The sequence below is a fragment of the Pecten maximus genome, chromosome 5, assembly GCF_902652985.1.
Source record: "Pecten maximus chromosome 5, xPecMax1.1, whole genome shotgun sequence".
NCBI lineage: Eukaryota > Metazoa > Mollusca > Bivalvia > Pectinida > Pectinidae > Pecten > Pecten maximus.
Genome location: NC_047019.1, coordinates 17,612,438 through 17,637,072, shown reverse-complemented (window position 1 = coordinate 17,637,072; position 24,635 = coordinate 17,612,438). Strand labels below are relative to the sequence as shown.

At 33.4% G+C, this 24,635-nt stretch overlaps 2 protein-coding genes across 3 annotated transcripts in view; one reads left to right on the top strand and one right to left on the bottom strand.

Moving 5' to 3' along the window:
- LOC117327363 (dynein heavy chain 5, axonemal-like) overlaps positions 1-11,092 on the bottom strand; it is an 87,434-nt gene extending 76,342 nt beyond the window's left edge. Inside the window, 15 exon segments of the mRNA XM_033884303.1 lie at positions 35-160; positions 651-805; positions 1,226-1,485; positions 1,861-2,165; positions 2,647-2,767; positions 3,366-3,505; positions 3,992-4,125; positions 4,691-4,921; positions 5,365-5,486; positions 5,711-5,908; positions 6,187-6,398; positions 7,048-7,429; positions 7,848-8,021; positions 10,062-10,213; positions 10,459-11,092. Coding sequence (XP_033740194.1) covers positions 35-160; positions 651-805; positions 1,226-1,485; positions 1,861-2,165; positions 2,647-2,767; positions 3,366-3,505; positions 3,992-4,125; positions 4,691-4,921; positions 5,365-5,486; positions 5,711-5,908; positions 6,187-6,398; positions 7,048-7,429; positions 7,848-8,021; positions 10,062-10,213; positions 10,459-10,983 — 3,237 coding nt within the window. The 5' untranslated portion in view covers positions 10,984-11,092.
- Positions 11,093-12,365: 1,273 nt separating this feature from the next.
- LOC117327362 (acetyl-CoA carboxylase-like) overlaps positions 12,366-24,635 on the top strand; it is a 76,476-nt gene continuing 64,206 nt past the window's right edge. The window contains exons 1-2 of one of the 2 annotated variants that reach the window (XM_033884302.1): positions 12,366-12,477; positions 18,676-18,905. In XM_033884302.1, coding sequence (XP_033740193.1) covers positions 18,700-18,905 — 206 coding nt within the window. In that variant the 5' untranslated portion in view covers positions 12,366-12,477; positions 18,676-18,699. Of the gene's footprint in view, positions 12,478-16,985; positions 17,104-18,675; positions 18,906-24,635 lie in introns of those variants that run through there. The other variant, XM_033884301.1, reaches the window with a different exon arrangement.

The following is a 24,635-nucleotide window of genomic DNA, read 5'->3' as shown; positions in this document are numbered from 1 at the left end:
ACGGAGAGTTAAGCGAGTGAAGTATAGTACCGACCTTTTTCGTAGCCAGAGTATTCGCTATTCTCTGTAGACCAACCAACGCCAACTGGACAGATTGCTTCAGAGATTCCGAGCGTGACTGAATGCTCCTCAGCATCTTATCACGGAACTCGAGTGGGGGCTGCAATATCATGATACTTTTATAGTTGACATCAAAAATGCTACTTAAATTTTACAAATCCAGTGTTAATAAAAGTTTCTGCTTTACATAAGAATTTTCTTATTTTGTTTGCAGACGATGCAATTGATTCCATTGAAAATCTTACCATACTTATCAGCAAATGAGACCTGTCCACAAATAAGTCACTTTCATTTTTTCAGAATGATCAATTTTACGATAGAATGCTGAAATTGGATGAAAAATAAGCTCTACCCAAACATTAAAACTAAAATTTTACACCAAACGAGGGGGCTTGTATGAGGATAAATTTAGTATGTACTGTTCCTGTCTGAAATCAATAAACTACTTCGTAAGATAAAAGATTTTTCAGGGGACAATGTCTTTCCAATATACCATACAGTGCTCATGGAGTATAACTAATCTTAGATATCATGTCGTGATTCTGTTTTTTGTGGTTATATAATGTAACTTTGTAATTCTATAAACTTACCCATGACCTTGAGATGGCCTCCTCGTAATCAAAGAGGTAGAAGTTCCTGATGTTGTCCAGTGTGCCATAGATATCATTTTCCATGATCTGATGAACTTTTTGTTGCATTCCTTTCAGCTTCTGAGTGGCTGAGTGGATCTGGTGCAGGAATGCATCTACAACAGGCCAATAAGCAGGTATAGTGTATTAAATCCATGATGGAAGTTATCTCAGCTTTTCTATATCTAGATCTACAGAATTATCTTAAGTCAGACATAGTTATTCTGTTCCATGTCTTACAGTTCAATGTCTTAACTTATATACTGACCTATATTCATGCTGTTCCATACCTTGACCTATACACTGACCTATATTCATGCTGTTCTATGCCTTGACATATATATTGACCTATATTCATGCTGTTCCATGCCTTGACATATATACTGAACTATATTCATACTGTTCTATGCCTTGACCTATATTCATGCTGTTCCATGCCTTGACCTATATACTGACCTATATTCATGCTGTTCCATGCCTTGACCTATATACTGACCTATATTCATGCTGTTTCATGCCTTGACCTATATACTGACCTATATTCATGCTGTTCCATGCTAATGTTGTGAGGCCAGGCTGAAGCTGTTGCTCCACAAACTCCATGTGGGGAGTGAAGAGTTTGATAAGAGGTTCAGGGATGGACAAGCAGACTTCCCGATACTCATTCAGCACCAGCTCCAGGTGAGATTTGTAGTTCTTGAAGCGTGACTCTTGCTGCATGATGGACACAGCTGATTCAGGAATCTGTATGCCCAGACGGGTCAGCCATTTAGCTTCATGTATAAGCTCCAGAACTCTGGTAAAACACAAACCACAGCATTCAACAAAAACAACATACAGGTAATACTTTGAACATGGTGGGGATACAGATAGTTATACATGGATACATAACAAGTCTTGGTCATCACTCCATGGCATAGAAATACACGTAGAACATACAAAAAATAACTAGGTACATGATTTGACATGTACACAATGGTTATGGGTTCAACATCATTTCAGAACTTTACATTAAATCCTAACATCAATAGTAAAATGATAATTTAGGGAAAGAAAATTTTCAGGATTAAACAGCAATTTGTTTTAATTTGGCTTAAGTATGAAATAATTTCAGTTGTGAATGGGACCCATTATCGGCCCCCAAAACTCCTCAGGAAAAGCAAAGATATACCTCTCATCAGCGTTGACGACAATCTCATCAGTAGATGGGTGGCGTACAAACAATGTGGCCCTCAGACCACTCCGGGCCTGTTCTATCCTGTTCTTCCACTGAGTAAACCACAAACTTTCAAATGTCACCAGGGCCGTGGCCAATCTGTTGTAGATCCTAACGATACGGCCAAAATCTCCCAGCTGGTTGATGGCTCGGTTATCACGGAACACCTTCATGGGGTCCTCAATTCTCTTGAGGAGTTGTCTAGACCAGTGAATGGCCCCAGCTACAGGAGGAGCATTCCTCACCATCTGGGGGTTCTCCTGGGGAAGGATGAAAAGGTCAATAGGTTAACTTACAGGTAGGTCAATGGGAGTCTGGATAATGTAGTTTTCAATAAACTAGGTATTTTTTGCAAATTAACTAAGTTGTACAGTATCTATCCTATCCTGGAGGACAACACATGATCTTGGACTCAGAGTAAGGGGTAGAATTATTGAATGACAATGAAATAGCTCTCTGTTAGCATTTTTTACTGGATTGCAATAGACCAGGGTGGGCTTATTACCAGGATTATGGGTTTTAATTGATAAATACAGCATTTAAGTCTCAGGAATCAGGATATACATGAGTAACACAACAAATCTTCTCAAATCACAATTCAACATATAGGTCAATAAATGTTTTTTGACATGAATGGGACAATGAAAATTCACAAACTATTTCAAACCAGTAGTATTACTATCTCATTATTTCTTAAACATTGTCATTATCATCAATAGATATATAAATGTAAACATATACCTTGTGTGTTTCATAGATGTTATGAACCTCCTCCAGATCAGTCTCGTACCAATTGAAGATCTCTACAAATTTCTCAGCTATATGAGCTCGGATTCCTGGTCGGCTCTGAATGGGAGTGAATCTGAAATCAAATTGGCAACATTGGTGAAGTCAATACAAAAATGTCATCAATCATATTTCTTTTATAATAAAGCTCCAATTCATCAAAAGTAATTAGTTAAATAGGTTCCATAAAAATATCTAATTTATTTCTTTTATATTAATGTAAATAAGTTGATTGTACTTTTTCATCAAGCACATTTTTTGTTTTTTAAATAAAGCTCTAATTTTTATAATGATTTTTTTTATTCGTTTCAGAATCATATTATGAAAATAACTTAATTGTAATTCTTTATAACATAACTCAAATTATCCATATTTTTCCTATACAGATACATCCAATCAAAATGCAGCTACTACCACAATAAATGTTTTTCGTCCTCCAACTACTACAGATGTATTTGTAGGTAGAGAATATGTGTAGGTAGAGAATATGTGTAGGTAGAGAATATTTGTAGGTAGAGAATATGTGTAGGTAGAGAATATGTGTAGGTAGAGAATATGTGTAGGTAGAGAATATGTGTCGGTAGAGAATATGTGTAGGTAGAGAATATGTGTAGGTAGAGAATATGTGTAGGTAGGGAATATGTGTAGGTAGAGAATCAGGAGGCTGAACAAACCTTGTAATGATGTCCAGTCCCTGTGTTGTCTTCATCTTCTTTCTCAGGAATATAGCGTGGAGATAGGCGGCCATGAAGGTTTCCAGTTCTTGTACGGTTGAAGCAAAGTTGGCATAATATACATCAAACTTGTCTCGGTCCTATTAAAAAGAAATTATCAAAATTCAAACAGTTGTCAACTGGCTACATGTAGATTCTACAGTGAGAATTATCAGATTTATAAAACTGATGTACCCTATTTTTGACTCTTGGTGGTGATACATTTTAGTGTGTGATAATTATGTCAGACATTTTGTAAATTTCTCAGTCAGCTATATATTTTACCTTAAATTCCACATCAAGCATGGTTTTGGTGGCGATAATTTTAGCGTGTGATAATTATGTCAGACATTTTGTAAGTTTCTCAGTCAGCTATATATTTTACCTTAGATTCCACTTCAAGTATGGTTTTGGTGGTGATACATTTTAGCGTGTGATAATTATGTAAGACATTTTGTAAGTTTCTCAGTCAGCTATATATTTTACCTTAGATTCCATATCAAGCATGGTTTTGGTGGTGATACATTTTAGCGTGTGATAATTATGTCAGACATTTTGTAAGTTTCTCAGTCAGCTATATATTTTACCTTAGATTCCACATCAAGCATGGTTTTGGTGGTGACGTTCTCACTCATGGCCTTCATCATACTGTCATGGTGTTTAGCCACGGTGTACGATATACTGGGACCTTCATCCTCTTCCTCCTCAGGAAAGTACTTCCCTGATTAAGAGGAAAAAATCGGGAAATAGAATTACATGTATTTCAACATAACTCTTATGTGTAATAGCTTATTAATAATAATGTCATGGGAAATTATTATCAAAACTGTTTAAGAATTACTAAATTCATCCTGTAATAATTAGGGCCAACACATCAATTTTGCCTTTAATCAGGGGATGGGATTATTTCAGGACACTGATGTAGCATTTATTTGCATTCATACAGAACTGCAATTGACATGCGTGGGTTTATTACCAGGCATGGGCATATAGCTGGCAGATAGGTATGGTATTAGGGTAAAAACCAATACTGTACAGTAACAGTCACTTTGATAAATAAAGGGGAGCCGCGATAACTCAGTCAGTTAGAGCAAGACATTTTACCCTAGCTGCTTTCGAAGGCATGCAGCAGGCCTCCTGTATGTTGGTGAGCCAGTCACCAATTACTACAAGGAGACCTGCCTCAATTGACCCTGGCTGTTCACAGGGCGATAAACCCAGCAAACAAACAAACACTGATATATAATGTGATTTTTTATTAGTGACAGAAGATGTGAGTATCTTACTTATGATTGTGACTTCTTCATCACTAAGACCCTGTTTGCCGTTGACTACTTCGAAAACATCATCTGTGGGATCTGTGTGGACCTCCTTCTTCTCTGTAGCTACATCCTCTTGGTCTGACCCTGGTTCGTCCTGGTTCTCTTCATCCTCCGCAATCGCGCCAAGGCTTCGTTCTGGGGAAGTAATCTGTATGGATGTCGGCCCTCCTTCTACTTCCTCATCCTCGTACACCACTATAGAGGTAACAGTAAGTATTAGATGTACATACTTACTCTAGGCTGCAGTGATAACTTCAGGACAAGATTTGAAGATATTTGTACCATATCTTTGCTAAAAGTCTTATTGAAATTTTCAGAATGCAATGGTATTTTTGCTATTTTCCTCCTTTCTATAAAAGTGTATTATTTGCCAATTTGAATGATAAATGAGGAATATCTTCCCAATTTTCTTAAAACTAATACTCCTGTTCTGGTCATTGTAAGTTATCAGACACAGGCTGCTGGAAATCTAGAAAGAAATTTAAAGAGCATTGGAATGTATCCTATTCTTTTTTTTTCAAAACCTTGATATTTTCTCATTGAATGACTTGGAAATCTCCCTGTGGTTTAAATGAGGCCATTATTATAGCATATAAACACATCTAACCACTCAAAGTTGCTATAATGGTGCCACTTACTGGCAGCTTTGAGTGCCTCCTGCTGGCGTTTACGATACTTGTAAGTGTCCTTCTCATTCTCGTCCTCATTGATGAGATCCTCTTTCCTCAGGCGAGGTATTCCTGTTGTAGAGTGCACCATTCTAACAAAAAAAAATGAAAATAAAAATGATACATTTTAAAGAATAAATTTTCAATTTCATTCATTATGCATATAACTAATTATACTACTGTGTAGTTGTTAAGTATCTTATTTTTTTTGATATTTTCGATTATAATTAAAAATCACTTTCTTTTACCAGCATAAAGTGACAGATCTTTAGATGGTCCAGCTTGTTACCAGTTAAGTATCATTATCTATACATACTTGTTGTACTGGGCCAGAGTGTTTATAACATCCATGAGCTGACGGATTCGGTTACAGAAAGAGTCCATGTGAGACATGATGGCTTCTTCATCAGCAATGGATACTCCGTGTCCCTGGGTATCTGCTATCATGATGGACTGGCCCTTCTTTGGTGACACGCTGGTCCCCCTTGATACCCCACTTGTACCCTGTTTTGGCCTAGCATTGTAAAAAAAGTTACATCTAAATTGGACTTTGATAAAATATAATGTTCATATCATAGTACCAATTACTAAACCATACCAACAGTTCAGCATCTACTGATCTCCATGTTAAACAATAAATCCCTTTAATATTTCCTGTTCAATTACTATCATATTCGTTGTTTTTTTTTAAATTACCCTTTGATGGTTTTCAATATGACTTAAAAACTGATATTACAATTGATTTTTTTCCTAATTTAAATACAATACATACACTGTTATTGTCTAACTTACTTGGCACCAGTAAAACTTCCAGGTCCTCCTACACTACTAAGGGACGGGAAGTGGGACAGGTTCTGGCTCTGTCCCAGAGCGTCCTTAAGAGACCTTAGCATCTCACGGTAGTAGCCCTGCAGGGTAAGGCATGCCTTAAGGCGCCCAAACAGGCTGTCGTCCTGCAGGCCCAGATCCTTGCCCTCCTTACTTTTCCCACGGGATGGAGCATTCTAAAATACCAAAAATGCAAAAATTCTATTGAGACTGTACTGGTAAATATGAATACATATGTTGCAAATCTTTAATATATGCAGTAATACAGTTTAATTTTTGCCATACTACAGAAACATTGCCTCAATGACTCCAGATTGAAGTATGACTCAAGTTAGGGTTGTTAAATTAGCACTAAAGGGATATAACAGCCTACTTCGACTGAAATGTGACAAAGATTTACAATATTACAGTAAGTTAAGTAATTCTGGAAAAGAATATTCCGTAAACATAATTTATGTATCAAATGAAATTTTGATTTGATAATATTTTCACAAATCCAAAGTTACTTTTCTCTGATCAAATCTATCAGCACCTGACAAAATGACTTGTTTAGTATTAATCCTGTTCATGGGAATTGTGATCAATATTTTTTATTTTCACAAAGAAGTCACTTTTTATCTCTTAAACATCAATTCTCTAATCTTTGAAGTAATCAAAAGGTGAAGGACTTATCAATCCACCAATAAATTACAATGGCGTTTGTCGTACTATCCTATACTAAATCAAATATATATTTCATCAAGTTATTTTGTTTTGAGATCAGCTGGTCAAACTTAAACATATTGAAAATCTTCAGACAATCACACCAGATATACATGTGGTTACCTTGAGGTTAGCCTCTACTTGGTTCTTGAGGAACTTGTGCTGTGTGTCCACACTTGGGATGGTGTCACGACTACGAATCTCCTCACCGATCCTGTCCCACAACTCGTCACCATCATACACAGTGATGGTACAGTTTTTTATGTACTCCTTACACGCCAGGACCAACTGATTGGTGATCTTGGTAAACATGAGACCTAAGAATCCAACTCTGGCATAATACCGCGAGATGGAATCCATTTGTCTGACACTGTTAGTGATACCAGGAATAGCATTGTTGATAATGGAGGCTGGAGTGGCATCATGGTACAGCTGGTCAAAATGTCGCCGCAGCGACTCCAGATATTTCACTTTGTCCTTTGTGTCATTCATAGCATCAGTGATTCTGAAACACAAGGATAATAAGACTGTTTATGTAAGACCTCATTTGAAAACATTCTGGTGTATCATTGGTTTTCCATTCCTATTTAGAGGATTTTTTTCCCTCAAAGTAGGCGGTAAAAAACTAAAGGATATTTATTACTGGCATGTGGGCAGTATTTAGTCTTGGTAAATGTTAATTTTTTTCTCTTTATCCCAGCGTATTTCTCTAGTTATAGAATTGTCATAAAATCTACTAGTCACTGGAATAGTAAAAATTTAACATCACTGAGTACAACAAATTTGACATATACCAAATATGGTAACTTATCAATGATGTGAAAATATTTAAATAAATATGCAAAAAAAACAAAAACAAAAAAAACAAAAAAAAAAGATTATAAGATAAAAAAAATGTTTTCAGATGATAAAGATGTACATACGATGCATCAACATTCTTCCATTTCTTGAGAAGTCTGGACTTGACTGTGATGAGAACCCCGATCACAGCCTTACATTCCTTACTCTTCAGCTGCTCTGTGATGTTAGTAAGGAGTCGCTGGCGCCGCCGCCACCGTTCCAACTCCGACAGAGGTCCTGCATTAGGGTCCAAAAATCTGGGGAAGTACACAGAAAACATAGGTAAACATATTTTGGCGTGGATCAAAAATGATTTTCTTAAGTCTCCTAGCTGTTATAGATTGTGTAACATACATTGTCTTCACCTCCAGCCAATGGTGCCTTTTTTAATTAAGATATTGCATATTTTGATATAACAGTAATTTCTTTCGTCAAACAAATACTCAATATTATGACAAATTGTCATAACATAATGTCACAAAATGTATTATCTCCCTTTCAGGAAAACTATTCTTTCTTTGATTAAATATATAGTTATATGTAGGTTATTATCAAAATTTTTGACAGTGGTAAAATATAAAACTTGTAAACTTATTTATAATTTAATAATTAATATCTAATGAATTTCCTGAGTTTTTGATGAATAATGTTAATATATAATTCCTCTTGCTGAAACTGGCATATCATAAACATTTGAGGTTAAATTCATAATCACTGGCTGTGGTATCTTTTCTTTCTCTCTCTCTCTCTATAGGGTATATGTATAAATACAAAGGTATATAAAGGTATACAATATCACCATACATTCTATGATGTTAGAAAGCAACTCCTGATCCAATTCTGATCTCAGCATGCATCTGAGCCTGGATATTCAATTAGTTTGATTACATTCACATTTTGTTTCAAAAATCTTCAAATTTATATGAATAACCAAACAATGACTAATGAATAAATATTACCCCCGCCCCCAACTAATGAAATATGCATCTGATATGTGTTAAGAATATTCAGGCTCTGGTAATTAATGTACAGCCCTATGCCTAGACAATATGTTGTATGATAGTCCTATATAGTAGATCATCAAGTATCACAAGTATAATTATAATTTTAATGATTCTTCATAAACTCTTTCTGTGTTTTCAAAATATAATTATAAACCTTGAAGATAAATAAAAGTTGCAAATCTTACATGTAAATAATTGAAATATTTGATGAAAATCTGTAACCGCTATAAATAAAGTATAAACACAGGGATTTTTGGTGCTTGATTTCTATCGAGTGTATTGGCAGAATGGTTACAGATCCAAAGTCAAATGTGTTTTGAACAACAGAAAAAAACAGCAACAAAGACAGCCTAACAAATTTCTTGTTTCCTTTCCTGTTACTGCAACATTCAATGCAGCATCCAGTTAAAGAAAAACATTTACAAATTAAGTTGTGTAAACGAAACATTACATCTATGACATTTACAACATGAATTAATTTCAACAAGGTATTACTGGACTAATAGCAAGCCTTCTAGCATTGACTAGCCTATGTGGTGAGTTCATATTCAAAAGCATTGTCTATACAATCACACACTAACAGCAGCAAACAAAGCACTTAAAATATGATATTATACATAAACATAATTATTGTCTTTTACAGTATTAATCAGATACCATAGCACTGATCTGACACTCTATACAAACATGTTAGCTTTCCAACCACAAATCTGAGTTGTGTAGCATTAGAAATTATTAAAATACACAATTTATAACATCCAACAAGTATAACTATTTTATCAACAGCAAACTCTAATCAACTAGGGCTACACATATATAGAATCACCTAGATGCTGGTTCATCTGGAAATGCCACTTTCCTAGAAAAGCATTGCAAGTAAAATAAATTTACTGATTCATAATATCAGAAGAAAAGAAAGTCAAATCATATTACTGATAATTATATTTACATTGTAGCATTATAAAAAGTAATGCAACAAAGATAATATGTACATAATAGCTTAAGAATGTTTCTTGGATGGATGTAGGATTAAACAAATAGAAATTTATAACAAGCAAAGCTGCACACATTCAATTTGGAATGAGAATTCTTTATAGTTATCTGTCTACCAAAGCTGTGAGACTTTTTATGAAACTAGCATGCAGACATTAAAAAGATTTCAATTCAAAGAAACAATATAATCACATACTGAAATTGATTTTACATGAGGAAAAGATGTAAAAACATAGAATTTATCATATGAAGAAGCGTGATCAATGTCATATAATATGAAAGTAAAAGAGAAAAAAATACCTTTCATCAGAGGTGTCATTAAGTGTTGTTTCTATTGTATTCATCCAATCATTCACAAGTTCTTCATATTGACTGATCAACTGAGGGTCTAGGGCTGCTGCTCTTTGTTGTTTGAAGTCATTCAAAATAACATTTTCTGGTTGCTTCAGCATCTGGCAAATAGAAATATTCAATATGCATTAAAATAATGTAACAGTTAGAAAACATGAATAACAGGTAATTATACTGTAATGTAATGATCTGGAAAACAATATTCATAATAAGATAATTAAGTCAGAATTAAGTCAAAGACAATACTTCTACATGATCATTCAGCAAGTAAATTTTGTCAATATTAATAAGTAAATGAAAATCATTTTAAGAATTTAAATGACATAATGATATATTTCAAACTCACCAACTGTTTTGAAGTTTGCATAGATGCAGTCGACTCATTTAAAGCTGTCAAAAATTTGTCCATGCTATGTGTAAGGCTAGTTTGGCATTCATTGTTACATTCTCCCCATTCTTTCTGTGCCTTAATGAGCGGGAGATAAACATCTGACAGCAATGCTGTGAGTGTTTCGATTGTATTGTGTTTGAGCTCTCCACAGAAAACATCCCTTTCCATCCGATGGGCATCAACATCTTTGTCTACTCTGTTTCTGAGAAAGTAAAGAATGTTTACATTATCTAAATTCACATCTTTTAATGCAGCTAGTGTTCCAGTGACATACAGTTCTCTTGATGACAATGTTGAACTCTCTGGTTTTTCCGAATAAAAGAATAGCCGACATGGACCACTTGATTTGAGGAAACGGTTAATTTTAGTGAGCGTTCCTTCCTCTGTCATAAAATCCTCCAACAGAGTTGGATTGTCATAGCCACCTATCTTAAAAGTTTCCTGGATTTTACCAGCTATCCACCAATGGCGTTCATCCATGACTAGTTATTTAGCTACAGTGATCGTAATTTGACCTGCAACATCCGTTCAAAACATCTTTTCAACTTCAGATGCTTTCCGACAGAAGTAAACTTGTCTTTAACATGCACGCCGCCATATTGTTGTTGGTAACAACCGTAACCCGGATGGAGCACCTTGCATTCAAAAGCGTAAAGATCACGCCATGTAATCATATCTGCTAATTATAGTCTTTCGTTGAAATGGTCCACGGTTACCAGAAGAAAAAAGTTCGTGTATCGATAATTATAAAATGCCCACTAGCATTAATCGTGAGACTATTTTTGACAAACTTTCGTTTAATTTTCTGACAAGTAGATTTAATGTTATTACATTGTATTTCGGATATTGTACTGAAAAAAGGATGTTTGGTGAAATCGCCTGGATATTAATGCTATTCTTTTTTTGTGTATATAACACGTGTAGATTACTATATGTCTCTGATATAGGGCCTTCAATTCCAAATATTCGGACTGGTTTATTTGTTATTTTACAATTATTCGTGATTTTTTTAATCTGTTTCAATAGTCTGGTTCCCTGACCCTTATTTCCGTTTCCGTTGGACTATAATATAGGGACCCTATATAATAGTCCAACGGAAACGGAAATAAGGGTCAGGGAACCAGACTATTTTGCTGCACGTACGTTAAAAATGCCCCATAGCTTAACGGAAGAAGAAGAAGTGATTCATATCTAGAGACCCGAATATCTTGATCATTGTTTTTCCTATTTATTTTCTGGGGTTGTGATCTTATTAATATTTAAATGGCAGCATGCAGTGCATGGCACATATTATATTATTAAGCATTAACTACATATCTATAACTTGCCCTGTATTTTGTCACGATTATGAATGACTTTTTTTCAATATATGGCGACCTGGACCGTTTTCATCAATATTCTATTTTTTTTTTAACTGAAATTCCTTAACTCTGTTTATAAACTTTCCAAAACATTGCAGATTTTAAGGAAGGTTCGTTCCTCAACTAAGAGTATCTCCTTTAAATTATTCTATGACTTTTTTATAGAAAAGTTAATTAAGGAACTTTTATGAAACACTAAGGGGCCTGGACCGTTTTCGTTTATGAAATAAGGTAGGACCTGGTGATTTTAAATTGTTTTTAGTCTTGACAAAACATTTCAAGTCCTGTATTAACATCTGCAGGTCCATAAAGATTAATGCTTGAAATATTGCATTTGAAATAAATGAACCAGTTCCGTACTCCACATCTATTTTTCGCATGATCGACACATGTACGACTTTTAAAAACAAACATGATATCGTTTGGCCCCCGTGAATTGGAAGAAAAACAAGCGTTCAGCTGACACGACACCAAAACAGCATATTGATCCAGACTCACGTCCAACCTCACGCCACAAGATTTTCAGAAAATAGGACGATGTAAACCGAAATGGCGTGATTGTAATATGACACAGAAGACGTGGTAATCTGTCAGTTGTACTTTATAAAACAAGGTATGTAAATTATTTATTTTCTTTAATTAAATTTATTTTAGGACCGACCATATGTTTTTTCTCAAAATTTCAAAATAACTTTGCAGCTGCTTTATTTTTCTGTAACACTAGTGTGCAGTACTGAACTGTCATTACGTTTTACAGTGTTGATTTGAAACTCGTAAAACATGACACAGCTTTGAATATTACAGTATAGATTCTATTACATATAGTGTACCTTACTAATAATATTGTGAAAGGAAAGATAGTGAATTAAGAATTGCACTTTATAGTTTATACAGTAATTCTATTTAGAAATATCATTGTATGGGTTATTCCATGTTGCATATAATCTATTTATATCTTCAGAAACTACACGAAATGTAATATATTCCCAGAAGTATTATTCATTTAGAACAAGGAAGAATATTAATGGGTGACGATGGGGATAATATAAAAGACAGTAAACATCCATGTCAGTTGTAGTCATTCCTCACTGATCATGATATATATATGGTTTTGTTTCCTCCCTCTGTTTTAATCCCAGCATACTTTTATTTCGTTATCATAATTACTTGTTTTATACCTTTCTGCTTCTGCCGATGTAGTGTCCTCATTTGTCGTACTAAATGTTATGACACCGGTGAGTGTGTAACTGAAAACATGTTAAAACAATAAATATGGTATGAAAAAGAAGAGAGAGTAATTTTAAGTTAATGATAAATAATATCAACAAAAAGTGATAACTAACCAAACTAAGTATAGAAAAATAGACACTTTAAAGTTTCTATAATCTTGAGTCTTGATGAGGGCCTTCCTTACTGATGAGCAGTGTTCATGTTAGGGTTAAGTTATAAGCATTGGCGATATACACATGTGCCAGACCTTTTCCTGGGACTTTTAATTTGGAGGCAAATAAATGGTAATAGGCCCCATGTGCCCCAATCTAAATTGACAAACAAAGTTCTGATACAGTGTTTGCTGTTGTAGAACTAAGAGGGAAAAAAATGAATTTGGTACAGAGGAAAGGTCACCTTGAATAATGCAGTTTTAAGATATGATTTGTGAAAAGGAATCTTTTAGTATTTTATTTTTTTGAGCTTTATGAAATTTTCCTCCATGGAAATTCCAAGAAATTGGCAGGTTAATTAAATTTGAATATAACAGGTTTACATAGCACTAGCAATATATACACAGAGACTAAATTTGCCTGGGACAGTAGATTAAATAGGTTCAACCACTTCTAGACTATCTTGACTACGGAAGAATGTCTCTCAAAAAAGATATCTTTTTAGAGCTTGAAGATAGGAATTAATGCAAGATCCCTTTTTACGGGAAGACAAGCTTTATTGGGAAAACATAACCGCTGGTCTCAACTGCTTAATAGTTCAATGGTCCATTAATGAAAAAACGCATTGGGGGGGGGGGGGGGTTAATTTTTAGCCCCCATTGTTTTTTAGGTACAGGAATGTAGTGTAATTCATATTTACATTTATATTTTTTGTTTGTGATTGCAGTACTTAGTATTTCTGCAGTTCATGCATTTTGTGTATAATATCAACAGTCAAAGGTAATTGACTAACATATATGCACTAGACTGTTGTAATATTAACATGCTGTAGGGCAAATTCACCTTTATGAAGATCCCATAATGGATTTACTGGAATATTTTCGTGTGATATTGATTTTATTTACATGTAAATAGGCAAGGTTTTAATCATAATTGTAACACATTACACTGTATGTAAATGAAGCAATGTTTGAACTTAATTTGAACTGCTGATATTGATAGCAAGTTCTTAAACATTTACACTACACTACACTATGTAGGCAGAGCAATGCTAAGTGGCTATATATAGTTCAATTCCAGTTGTATTTTTTAATTGATAAAAATTCAGATGTTCAAATCTAAATCAAAATAATTGAACATGAAAACCTTATAAAACTAAGAAAATTCTTAAAGAGAAAACCAGCTGTTAAAATCTTATAGGCACATTGATTATAATTACTTTCATAAGATAACAAGTAATTTTAAACTTACAAAATTAAATGAGCGATGAAAAACTCTTGCTTATTTTTCAATGTTTAACAAAAATATTCTCACATAGCTATTAAGCTGGCAACCAATGAAATTTTGGCATATAATGATTTACCCAGTGTCCCAAAGGATGTGTTGCACGATGCCAAATATCAAGGTCAAATGCCAAATAATTACAGATTATCCCTGGTGTATTAATATATACAGTAACCCACAGCATGTACATGTATGTAACATGCCTTTTTTGTGCCTTTAAGGTCAAGGTCTTGTTTCCCCCTTATGAAACTGTACACACATGTACATGTATAACCCTGCAGGCAGTATCACTCCAGGCATCTAAAAGGGTCAAGGTCACTGCTTGAGGTCAAATTTCAAAATTGGTCAAAATGCAAACTGCTGTGCTGTGTTATATTTTTTAATATCTGTATTGTTTATTTCCTTGTCTAGCAATAAGCCCATCCCATACAAAATCAAAGATTATTTGCTGGTCTTCTTGGCTTATTAAAGGTAAATTCTTTTATATATACATCATACAGTACAGAAGCAGGTGTCAAGGTCATGTTGATGCATGATAACAGTTATTCTATTCTAACATCCCCTTCTTAAGCAAATTAAAGTATTAACTATTGAATCTATGAAAACACACTCTAGTACTGTTCATATGGTCATGAATCGTGAGTGGTCATTTTCACAAGTTCATCATTAAATAAATTAAATTAAAATAATTTAACAGGACACACAGTACCTATATTACAATGTGTATTTGATTTGCCATGCTATCAGGAGTGTATATATAAATGTGAGTTTGTACAATGGTATCTGAAGGGTAAGATAGTATATATATTGATACCACTTTTAAGGTCAGTTATATACCAAGGATATATCCTATTGTACCTGTGTGTACTGCTACAAGGACCATTCATTACCTTGTCTGTCTATTAGCTGTGTACTGGACTTTACCTGTGATGGTCAGGAGACACCGGTCAGTCTCACTAGGGCAATATTAACTACCAGGTAATGGATGTCATGTAATGTTACAGTGTGGCGTCTGTCAGGGATATAGTTATCACCATTAGTCTGATAAACTGTCACATAAATCAATATTTAATTATATACGAAGACTTATCCTTTGACACCACATGAAGAACAGTTCCATTTTCATATAAATCAGTTTTGATTTCCTGGTCATTGAAGTTCAATTGATATTGTAAATGTTTTATGAAATGAAAACAAAATAAACTAGGTTATTTATTTATTACATGTACATAAATTATATCTCCATAATCATAACATGTACAATGCTGATTGCATTACATGTAAATGGAACTGATATATTGAAGTAGTAAACTGCCTTAGAACTGTGGAAAGTTTTTTGCAGACAAATGGAATAATGTGTGTAAGATTGTGTAACCTCGTAAATACTAGCCACAATATATTGGTCTGCAGAGAGAACTTTTCTTTAGCTCAATCTGTTGAGCACTTGTGTTTGATCCCTATTGCTAACTAGTGGAGGCATTGAAATCATTTTAATTTATCATGTTCTCAGCTTCATTTGTTATGATTAATTTGTCTACAATCCTGTGAGAATTATAGGACAATAACTTTCCTAAGAAGGCAGTTTACATAATCAATACTTATACTTCCATTTTAAAATCAAGTTTTTCTCAGAATTAAGCTATTACAGTGGATTCTAAAAGTCAATTTTACACAGTCAATGTTACCTGTTGTTGTGACGTCACAAGTACATGCGACCGTTCCTGGCATAAACATACAGTTTGTTGAAATACACACACAATCATCAATTTAATTTCAACATTTAATCAATATATTTCACCTTTCACAGCTTTTTCTCCCAAGTTTGGTATCAGGCTTTTTTGCCTCATTTTGGGAAGAAAGTTAGTGAATTAGGAAAGAGTTTTTAAGGAATAAACGGCTAATTTTGGGAATTTTGCCTATGTAGGAAATAATTTCAATAGGGAATGGGGCCAATTATTGGCCCCAAAAAGCCCTAAGAAAAAGCCTAACCTTTTTAAGCATTTCATAAGTCAGTGCAGGTTACATTGATCAATCAGGTTTATCAATACTTTATCAAAAAATTTTGTGACATTAAAAAAACATGCATATATATATAAACTGGTTAGTAATCTAGTGATGTCAGACAAAACTGCACCTAGGGGAATTATATTTTATTGTATGTGAGAATTATAATAACTTTCTATTTTGTTTGGTAATTAATGTTATAAATTATACGTAACAACACAGAGAAAATGGAAATACTTAAATTTTTTAATGTATGTTAAATAAAGTGTACAATGATATTCTCTTAATAACAGTTATGTAATAACACTGATACCAATCTCGAATGATATGGTATTTCTGTTCCGGTTGATTGCATGTCTGGGTTACCGTTGTCTGATATCGTTACATTTTCTTGACAGCTATTATAGGTCACAGTAAGTAAGGCACCACATACCTTAGCATGGTCCTATATACATGTAATGTAGTTACAGTTTCACGGTATATCATCCAGGTATCTTCTTAGTTTGTTGGCTCTGGAAACTTCCTGAAAATCTGCAATTACTTCATTTGGATTATTGGGGTTTCCTCCAGTAGGTATCAATTCTTATCATTTGTTGTGGTTTGCTGTGTATTTATTTTTTAAATAATTATATATTCATTGAATTTTGCAGACTTCTTGATAAAGCAGGTTATGGGATCTGTGCTTTCTTTAACATACACATTTTATACATAACTGTAGAGAAATGGTGACTTTGTATTATTTCCTATTATGCATCTTACCATGGTTTGATATCATCAATTGAATTTTGCAGACCACTTGATGGATATCAGATCTGTGTTTTCTATATATGCATTTTACTTATAGACATAAATGTATCAAACTGCACAGTCCTATGATGCATACTCTGGCTTCATATTATCAATTTTTATATCTTTAAATGATTATTGTGATTGACACACTGTATGTTAGAAATTAATGAGTTTACTGTTGATGTTTACTACAGGACACAACTGGTGATTGCCAAAGAATTTGAATGTTGTCAGTTTTGATGTTATATTAATTAAGATCCAAGGTATTTATTACCTGAGAATATTCTGCCAATGCTGGCTATGTAGTATACAGGAAGTTACTGTAAATATATAAAATAACAAATATATATATACTGAATGCAGTATAAATATAAATTGCGAAAATCTTTATCAGTTTATTTTCAGATATACTCTTAAATTAGCAGCAATGTTCTTTTTGGAAGAGTTTCCATCTTCAACAACTTTAATTTCAAAAATTACTTATTATATCTTTATTCATAAGAGAACATGTATAATGCTGTTCTTTTAAAAGTTTAGACATGTCATATGATCATGATCTTGCTTGCAACACAAAAGACTCCAAGTAGGAAAAAAAAAAAACCCAGTAGATATAGCTGCATGATTGATGGCTTTTAGAAAGGCCAAACATATTTGTCACCATTACAGTGGACATCCAGAACAACAGACAAGTTTTTACCTGTGCAGAAATGACTTACCTGTACACATTGTGACATTATGTGTGCACTATATAGTGTTACCAATACCAACCTCTGGAGATGAAATACAGGTCATGACCCTTTAAAACAAGAGTGAAAGGCTCAATCAAGTGTCATGTACGTGACAGCACTTAAGTGTCATTTACTTGACTTTCCCAAACACGGAACATAAACACAAATGACACAGTTTGGATGATTTTATTCATTAGACATGTACAATGCCTCTCCAACAAATTTGTATGATATATTTTAAAGCTGCAGTAATTAATATGTAGATGATGAAAACTCTCCAGATGAATATATAGCCGGCACTAATCTTTGATTCAGGAAAGCTATGGGATATTGAATCCTCAAATGGAAACAATATTTCCATCTTTATTAATCTTCATATTGGTAAAGTTCCAGAGAACTGCAATAGATCAGAGTTCTATGTTATAGAATCATCCATGAATATATATATATATATAACATGTCAGTTTGTTTGTTCATTTTTTGTTTGTTTTGTTTTCGTTCTGTTCTAAAAGATTTACGTTTCATATTTTTTCCATGTTGACTATTTGAATCTATTTCAACTATTTATGGAGAATGAATTTTATTCATAATCTAAGCTAATAAATTTGCTGTCATTGTATACAGGTCCCAAAGTAAGCTGTAGTCAAGATGTCTGGGGAGCGGAGAAACTCCAAACCTCGCGTGAAGTTCACTGTTGGTATGGAAAGTGTGGACGAGGATAGCGAATCACAGTTCACAACAGAACAGTCAGTAGATGTTTCACCCTCAACTGATCAGAAGGATGTACCCTCCCCAGGGGTATCTAAATCTCCTAGTACAGAACCAGCGGCTCCCATTGTCAGCCCAAGACTTAAGTAAGTTGTCAAAATTAGAATATTGTTATTCAGAGACGACAGCCATATATACCAAGGTATCTTATAAATGTATTTGTTCCTCTTATTTTACAAAATTTCTGTGAAAACAAGGAAACATTATTAGGGTTTGAAGTTGATACATTTATTGTAAACATGGACATTTTCACAAGGAGAAAATTCTTGATGTAAGTGGTATTTATGGAACAAAGGAAAAAGATATAACCCCTACATATATAATAATTTATCTATTGAATATCAAATCACAAAATCAAACCCCAGCGGTAATAACCACATCCACAGTACCATTCATGTGCATTTCAAAATGACAAAAATTAGTCAATTTAGTCCATATGAAGTATGATAGAGTTAATTAAACAGACAAAAAAGACAGATATGAAAGAATATATGATTAAATTTCTATTATTTCCCAAAACAGCGCCTACCTATTATTGAAAAGTATGTTGGGTGTTCTAAAAAACAAATGGAAGGCCGTTGTAAAGTTCTGTCAGAAGAAAAAAACTATCTATGAATATTCAAGAGAATCAGGCACTTATGTTTAGCTCTACGATGTAATTACCTGTTGATTTATATGGAGTAATTAAGTAATTTAAGAATGGTTACATTAGTATTGAAGCATTTAAGGCTTTCTCTATTGAAACTGCCATTTTCCGAAGTTATTTTTTTGATGGGTCTTCATCTAGACTCCAGAAAATAAGTTTTGGCTCTTTTATTTGAAGGTATCTATAATAGCGTATGTTTTGACCATTCAGATTTCAGATTTTATTTCTGAAATAGATTGACATCTTGGGTGAACAGATGAATACCCTGAGTAAAGATGTTTTTAAATAAATATGGGTGTCTGTAGAAATCAAGTAATTATATAATTGTCAGTTAAGACAGGTGCTATATGATTGTCTGGAAAACAATCAGGTGATCATATAAGGGTCATTAAAGACAGGTGAAAATATAGGTGTTGGTAAAGGCAGGTGAAAATATAGGTATCAGTTAAGACAGGTGATAATATAGGTGTCAGTAAAGACAGGTGATAATATAGGTGTCAGTAAGGACAGGTGATAATGTCGATGTCAGTAAAGACAGGTGATAATGACGATGTCAGTAAAGACAGGTGATAATATAGGTGTCAGTAAGGACAGGTGCTATATGATTGTCAGGTGATCATATAAGGGTCAGTTGAGACAGGTACTAATGTAGGTGTGAGTTAAGACAGATGATAATATAGGTGTCAGTAAAGACAGGTACTAATGTAGGTGTCAGTAAAGACATGTGATAATGTCGATGTCAGTAAAGACAGGTGATAATGACGATGTCAGTAAAGACAGGTGATAATGACGATGTTAGTAAAGACAGGTGAAAATATAGGTGTCGGTAAAGACAGGTGATAATGTAGGTGTCAGTAAAGACAGGTGATAATATAGGTGTCGGTAAAGACAGGTGATAATATAGGTGTCGGTAAAGACAGGTGATAATGTAGGTGTCGGTAAAGACAGGTGATAATGTAGGTGTCAGTAAAGACAGGTGATAATATAGGTGTCAGTAAAGACAGGTGCTATATGATTGTCAGGTGATCATATAAGGGTCAGTTAAGACAGGTACTAATGTAGGTATCAGTAAAGACAGGTGAAATATAGGTGTCGATAAAGACAGGTGATAATATAGGTGTCGGTAAAGACAGGTGATAATATAGGTGTCAGTAAAGACAGGTGATAATATAGGTGTCAGTAAAGACAGGTAATAATATAGGTGTCAGTAAAAACAGGTGATAATATAGGTGTCAGTAAAGACAGGTGATAATGTAGGTGTCAGTAAAGGCAGGTGATAATGACGATGTCAGTAAAGACAGGTGATAATGTAGGTGTCAGTAAAGACAGGTGATAATATAGGTGTCAGTAAAGGCAGGTGATAATATATATAGGTGTCAGTAAAGACAGGTGATAATGTAGGTGTCAGTAAAGACAGGTGATAATGTAGGTGTCAGTAAAGACAGGTGATAATATATGTGTGAGTTAAGACAGATGATAATATATGTGTCAGTAAAGACAGGTGAAATATATGTGTGAGTTAAGACAGTTAATAATACAGGTATCAGTTAAGACAGGTGATAATATATGTGTCAGTAAAGACAGGTGATAATGTAGGTGTCAGTAAAGACAGGTGATAATATAGATGTCAGTAAAGACAGGTGATAATACAGGTATCAGTTAAGACAGGTGATAATATAGGTGTCAGTAAAGACAGGTACTATATGATTGTCAGGTGATCATATAAGGGTCAGTTGAGACAGGTACTAATGTAGGTGTCAGTAAAGACAGGTGATAATATAGGTGTCAGTAAAGACAGGTGATAATGTAGGTGTCAATAAAGACAGGTGATAATGACGATGTCAGTAAAGACAGGTGATAATGACGATGTCAGTAAAGACAGGTGATAATGTCGATGTCAGTAAAGACAGGTACTAATGTAGGTGTCAGTTAAGACAGGTGATAATGTAGGTGTCAATAAAGACAGGTGATAATGTAGGTGTCAGTAAAGACAGGTGATAATGTAGGTGTCAGTAAAGACAGGTGATAATATAGGTGTCAGTTAAGACAAGAAATAATATATATAGTGTCATTATAGACAGTTTAAGTATAATACTTATAGTGTGTATATATACACGTCCTTATAAATTGTGCACCAGTTATAAAAACACTGTATACAATGAATTTATATAGCTTATGTTCCTAGATGGTTTTCTGTCATAACAGGTGCTCTATTATTGTACTTGAATGAATAATTATAGTATTGTTGTACACTGTAAGAACAACCAATGAAATTATCATAATTTAAACTATAACAGAATCTGTTAAGTGTTTGGCTCTGATGAAAAGTGCTGATTCTTTTTCTATTAAGTCCTTAATTAGTAGTCATTCTATGTCATGAATATTCATATTATGTGAATATTCATATCATGAATATGCATTACACATTAATAAGAGTTTTGGTATTGGAATTATACCTGCTAAGGAATTTTACCTCCATACACAGGAGAGCGTACCTGTAAAATGTGGTATTCCAGGGTCAAGCTGTAAGGCCATGGTTTGCTGAGGCGACCTGTTCAATGCACAACAGGTGTTAACAATGTACAATATTAGAATATTGTTATTAATTATACCTGGTAGGCTGTATGTGCCTCAGTTATAGGCTAAGAAAAGAAGTTAATCAAAGGATTAAAACAAACAGGTAAAGTCTTGTTTACAGTGAGAGATGGAGAAAACTCAAATTGTTTATTTCTTTAACTAAGACAGGGACTGTCTCTGTAATTATTATAATATACAAATCAGTGTAGAGTCTGTCTATATAATATACAAATCAGTGTAGAGTCTGTCTATATAATATACAAATCAGTGTAGAGTCTGTCTATACAATATACAAATCAGTGTAGAGTCTGTCTATATGATATACAAATCAGTGTAGAGTCTGTCTATATAATATACAAATCAGTGTAGAGTGTCTATATAATATACAAATCAGTGTATATATAATATACAAATCAGTGTAGAGTGTCTATATAATATACAAATCAGTGTAGAGTGTCTATATAATATACAAATCAGTGTAGAGTGTGTCTATCTATATAATATACAAATCAGTGTAGAGTCTGTCTATATAATATACAAATCAGTGTAGAGTCTGTCTATATAATATACAAATCAGTGTAGAGTGTCTATATAATATACAAATCAGTGTAGAGTGTGTCTATATAATGTACAAATCAGTGTAGAGTCTGTCTATATAATATACAAATCAGTGTAGAGTCTGTCTATATAATATACAAATCAGTGTAGAGTGTCTATATAATATACAAATCAGTGTAGAGTCTGTCTATATAATATACAAATCAGTGTAGAGTGTCTATATAATATACAAATCAGTGTAGAGTCTGTCTATATAATATACAAATCAGTGTAGAGTCTGTCTATATAATATACAAATCAGTGTAGAGTGTCTATATAATATACAAATCAGTGTAGAGTGTCTATATAATATACAAATCAGTGTAGAGTCTGTCTATATAATATACAAATCAGTATAGAGTCTGTCTATATAATATACAAATCAGTGTAGAGTCTGTCTATATAATATACAAATCAGTGTAGAGTGTCTATATAATATACAAATCAGTGTAGAGTGTCTATATAATATAAAAATCAGTGTATGGAGTCTGTCTATATAATATACAAATCAGTGTAGAGTGTCTATATAATATACAAATCAGTGTAGAGTGTCTATATAATATACAAATCAATGTAGAGTGTCTATATAATATACAAATCAGTGTAGAGTGTCTATATAATATACAAATCAGTGTAGAGTCTGTCTATATAATATACAAATCAGTGTAGAGTCTGTCTATATAATATACAAATCAGTGTAGAGTCTGTCTATATAATATACAAATCAGTGTAGAGTCTGTCTATATAATATACAAATCAGTGTAGAGTCTGTCTATATAATATACAAATCAGTGTAGAGTCTGTCTATATAATATACAAATCAGTGTAGAGTGTCTATATAATATACAAATCAGTGTAGAGTCTGTCTATATAATATACAAATCAGTGTAGAGTGTCTATATAATATACAAATCAGTGTAGAGTCTGTCTATATAATATACAAATCAGTGTAGAGTCTGTCTATATAATATACAAATCAGTGTAGAGTCTGTCTATATAATATACAAATCAGTGTAGAGTCTGTCTATATAATATACAAATCAGTGTAGAGTGTCTATATAATATACAAATCAGTGTAGAGTCTGTCTATATAATATACAAATCAGTGTAGAGTCTGTCTATATAATATACAAATCAGTGTAGAGTCTGTCTATATAATATACAAATCAGTGTAGAGTCTGTCTATATAATATACAAATCAGTGTAGAGTCTGTCTATATAATATACAAATCAGTGTAGAGTCTGTCTATATAATATACAAATCAGTGTAGAGTGTCTATATAATATACAAATCAGTGTAGAGTCTGTCTATATAATATACAAATCAGTGTAGAGTGGCTATATAATATACAAATCAGTGTAGAGTGTGTCTATATAATATACAAATCAGTGTAGAGTGTCTATATAATATACAAATCAGTGTAGAGTGTGTTTATATAATATACAAATCAGTGTAGAGTCTGTCTATATAATATACAAATCAGTGTAGAGTCTGTCTATATAATATACAAATCAGTGTAGAGTGGCTATATAATATACAAATCAGTGTGTAGAAATTATGGTCAAGGTGTGAAATGTTTGTTATATTGTCTCAAATGTCTTGTATAAGTGACTGTATTAACATGAATGCATTAAGTTGTTTATATGCCTGTATGGTTAATGTACACAATTACTGTAATTGATAGCTGCCCTGATGAATGACTAGATATAACTTTTACCTTATGGGTAATTAAGGCTAATTGACCCTATCCATATATATACAATATATATAGTGAGCCATAAATAATACTTTTCCTTGGCTGTTTCATACCATGGTATTTTGGTAGAGATTATAATGAAACACATTTCAAATTCACATATATTACTTTTCAAATTTATTGTCCTATCTTTACTCCCCCACTCTCTCCATTAGAATAAAACACTGACAGAATACAGATAGAGTCGTGAAATGGTGACTGAATAAGGGAGAAGTGAAATGGTGACTGAATAAGGGAGA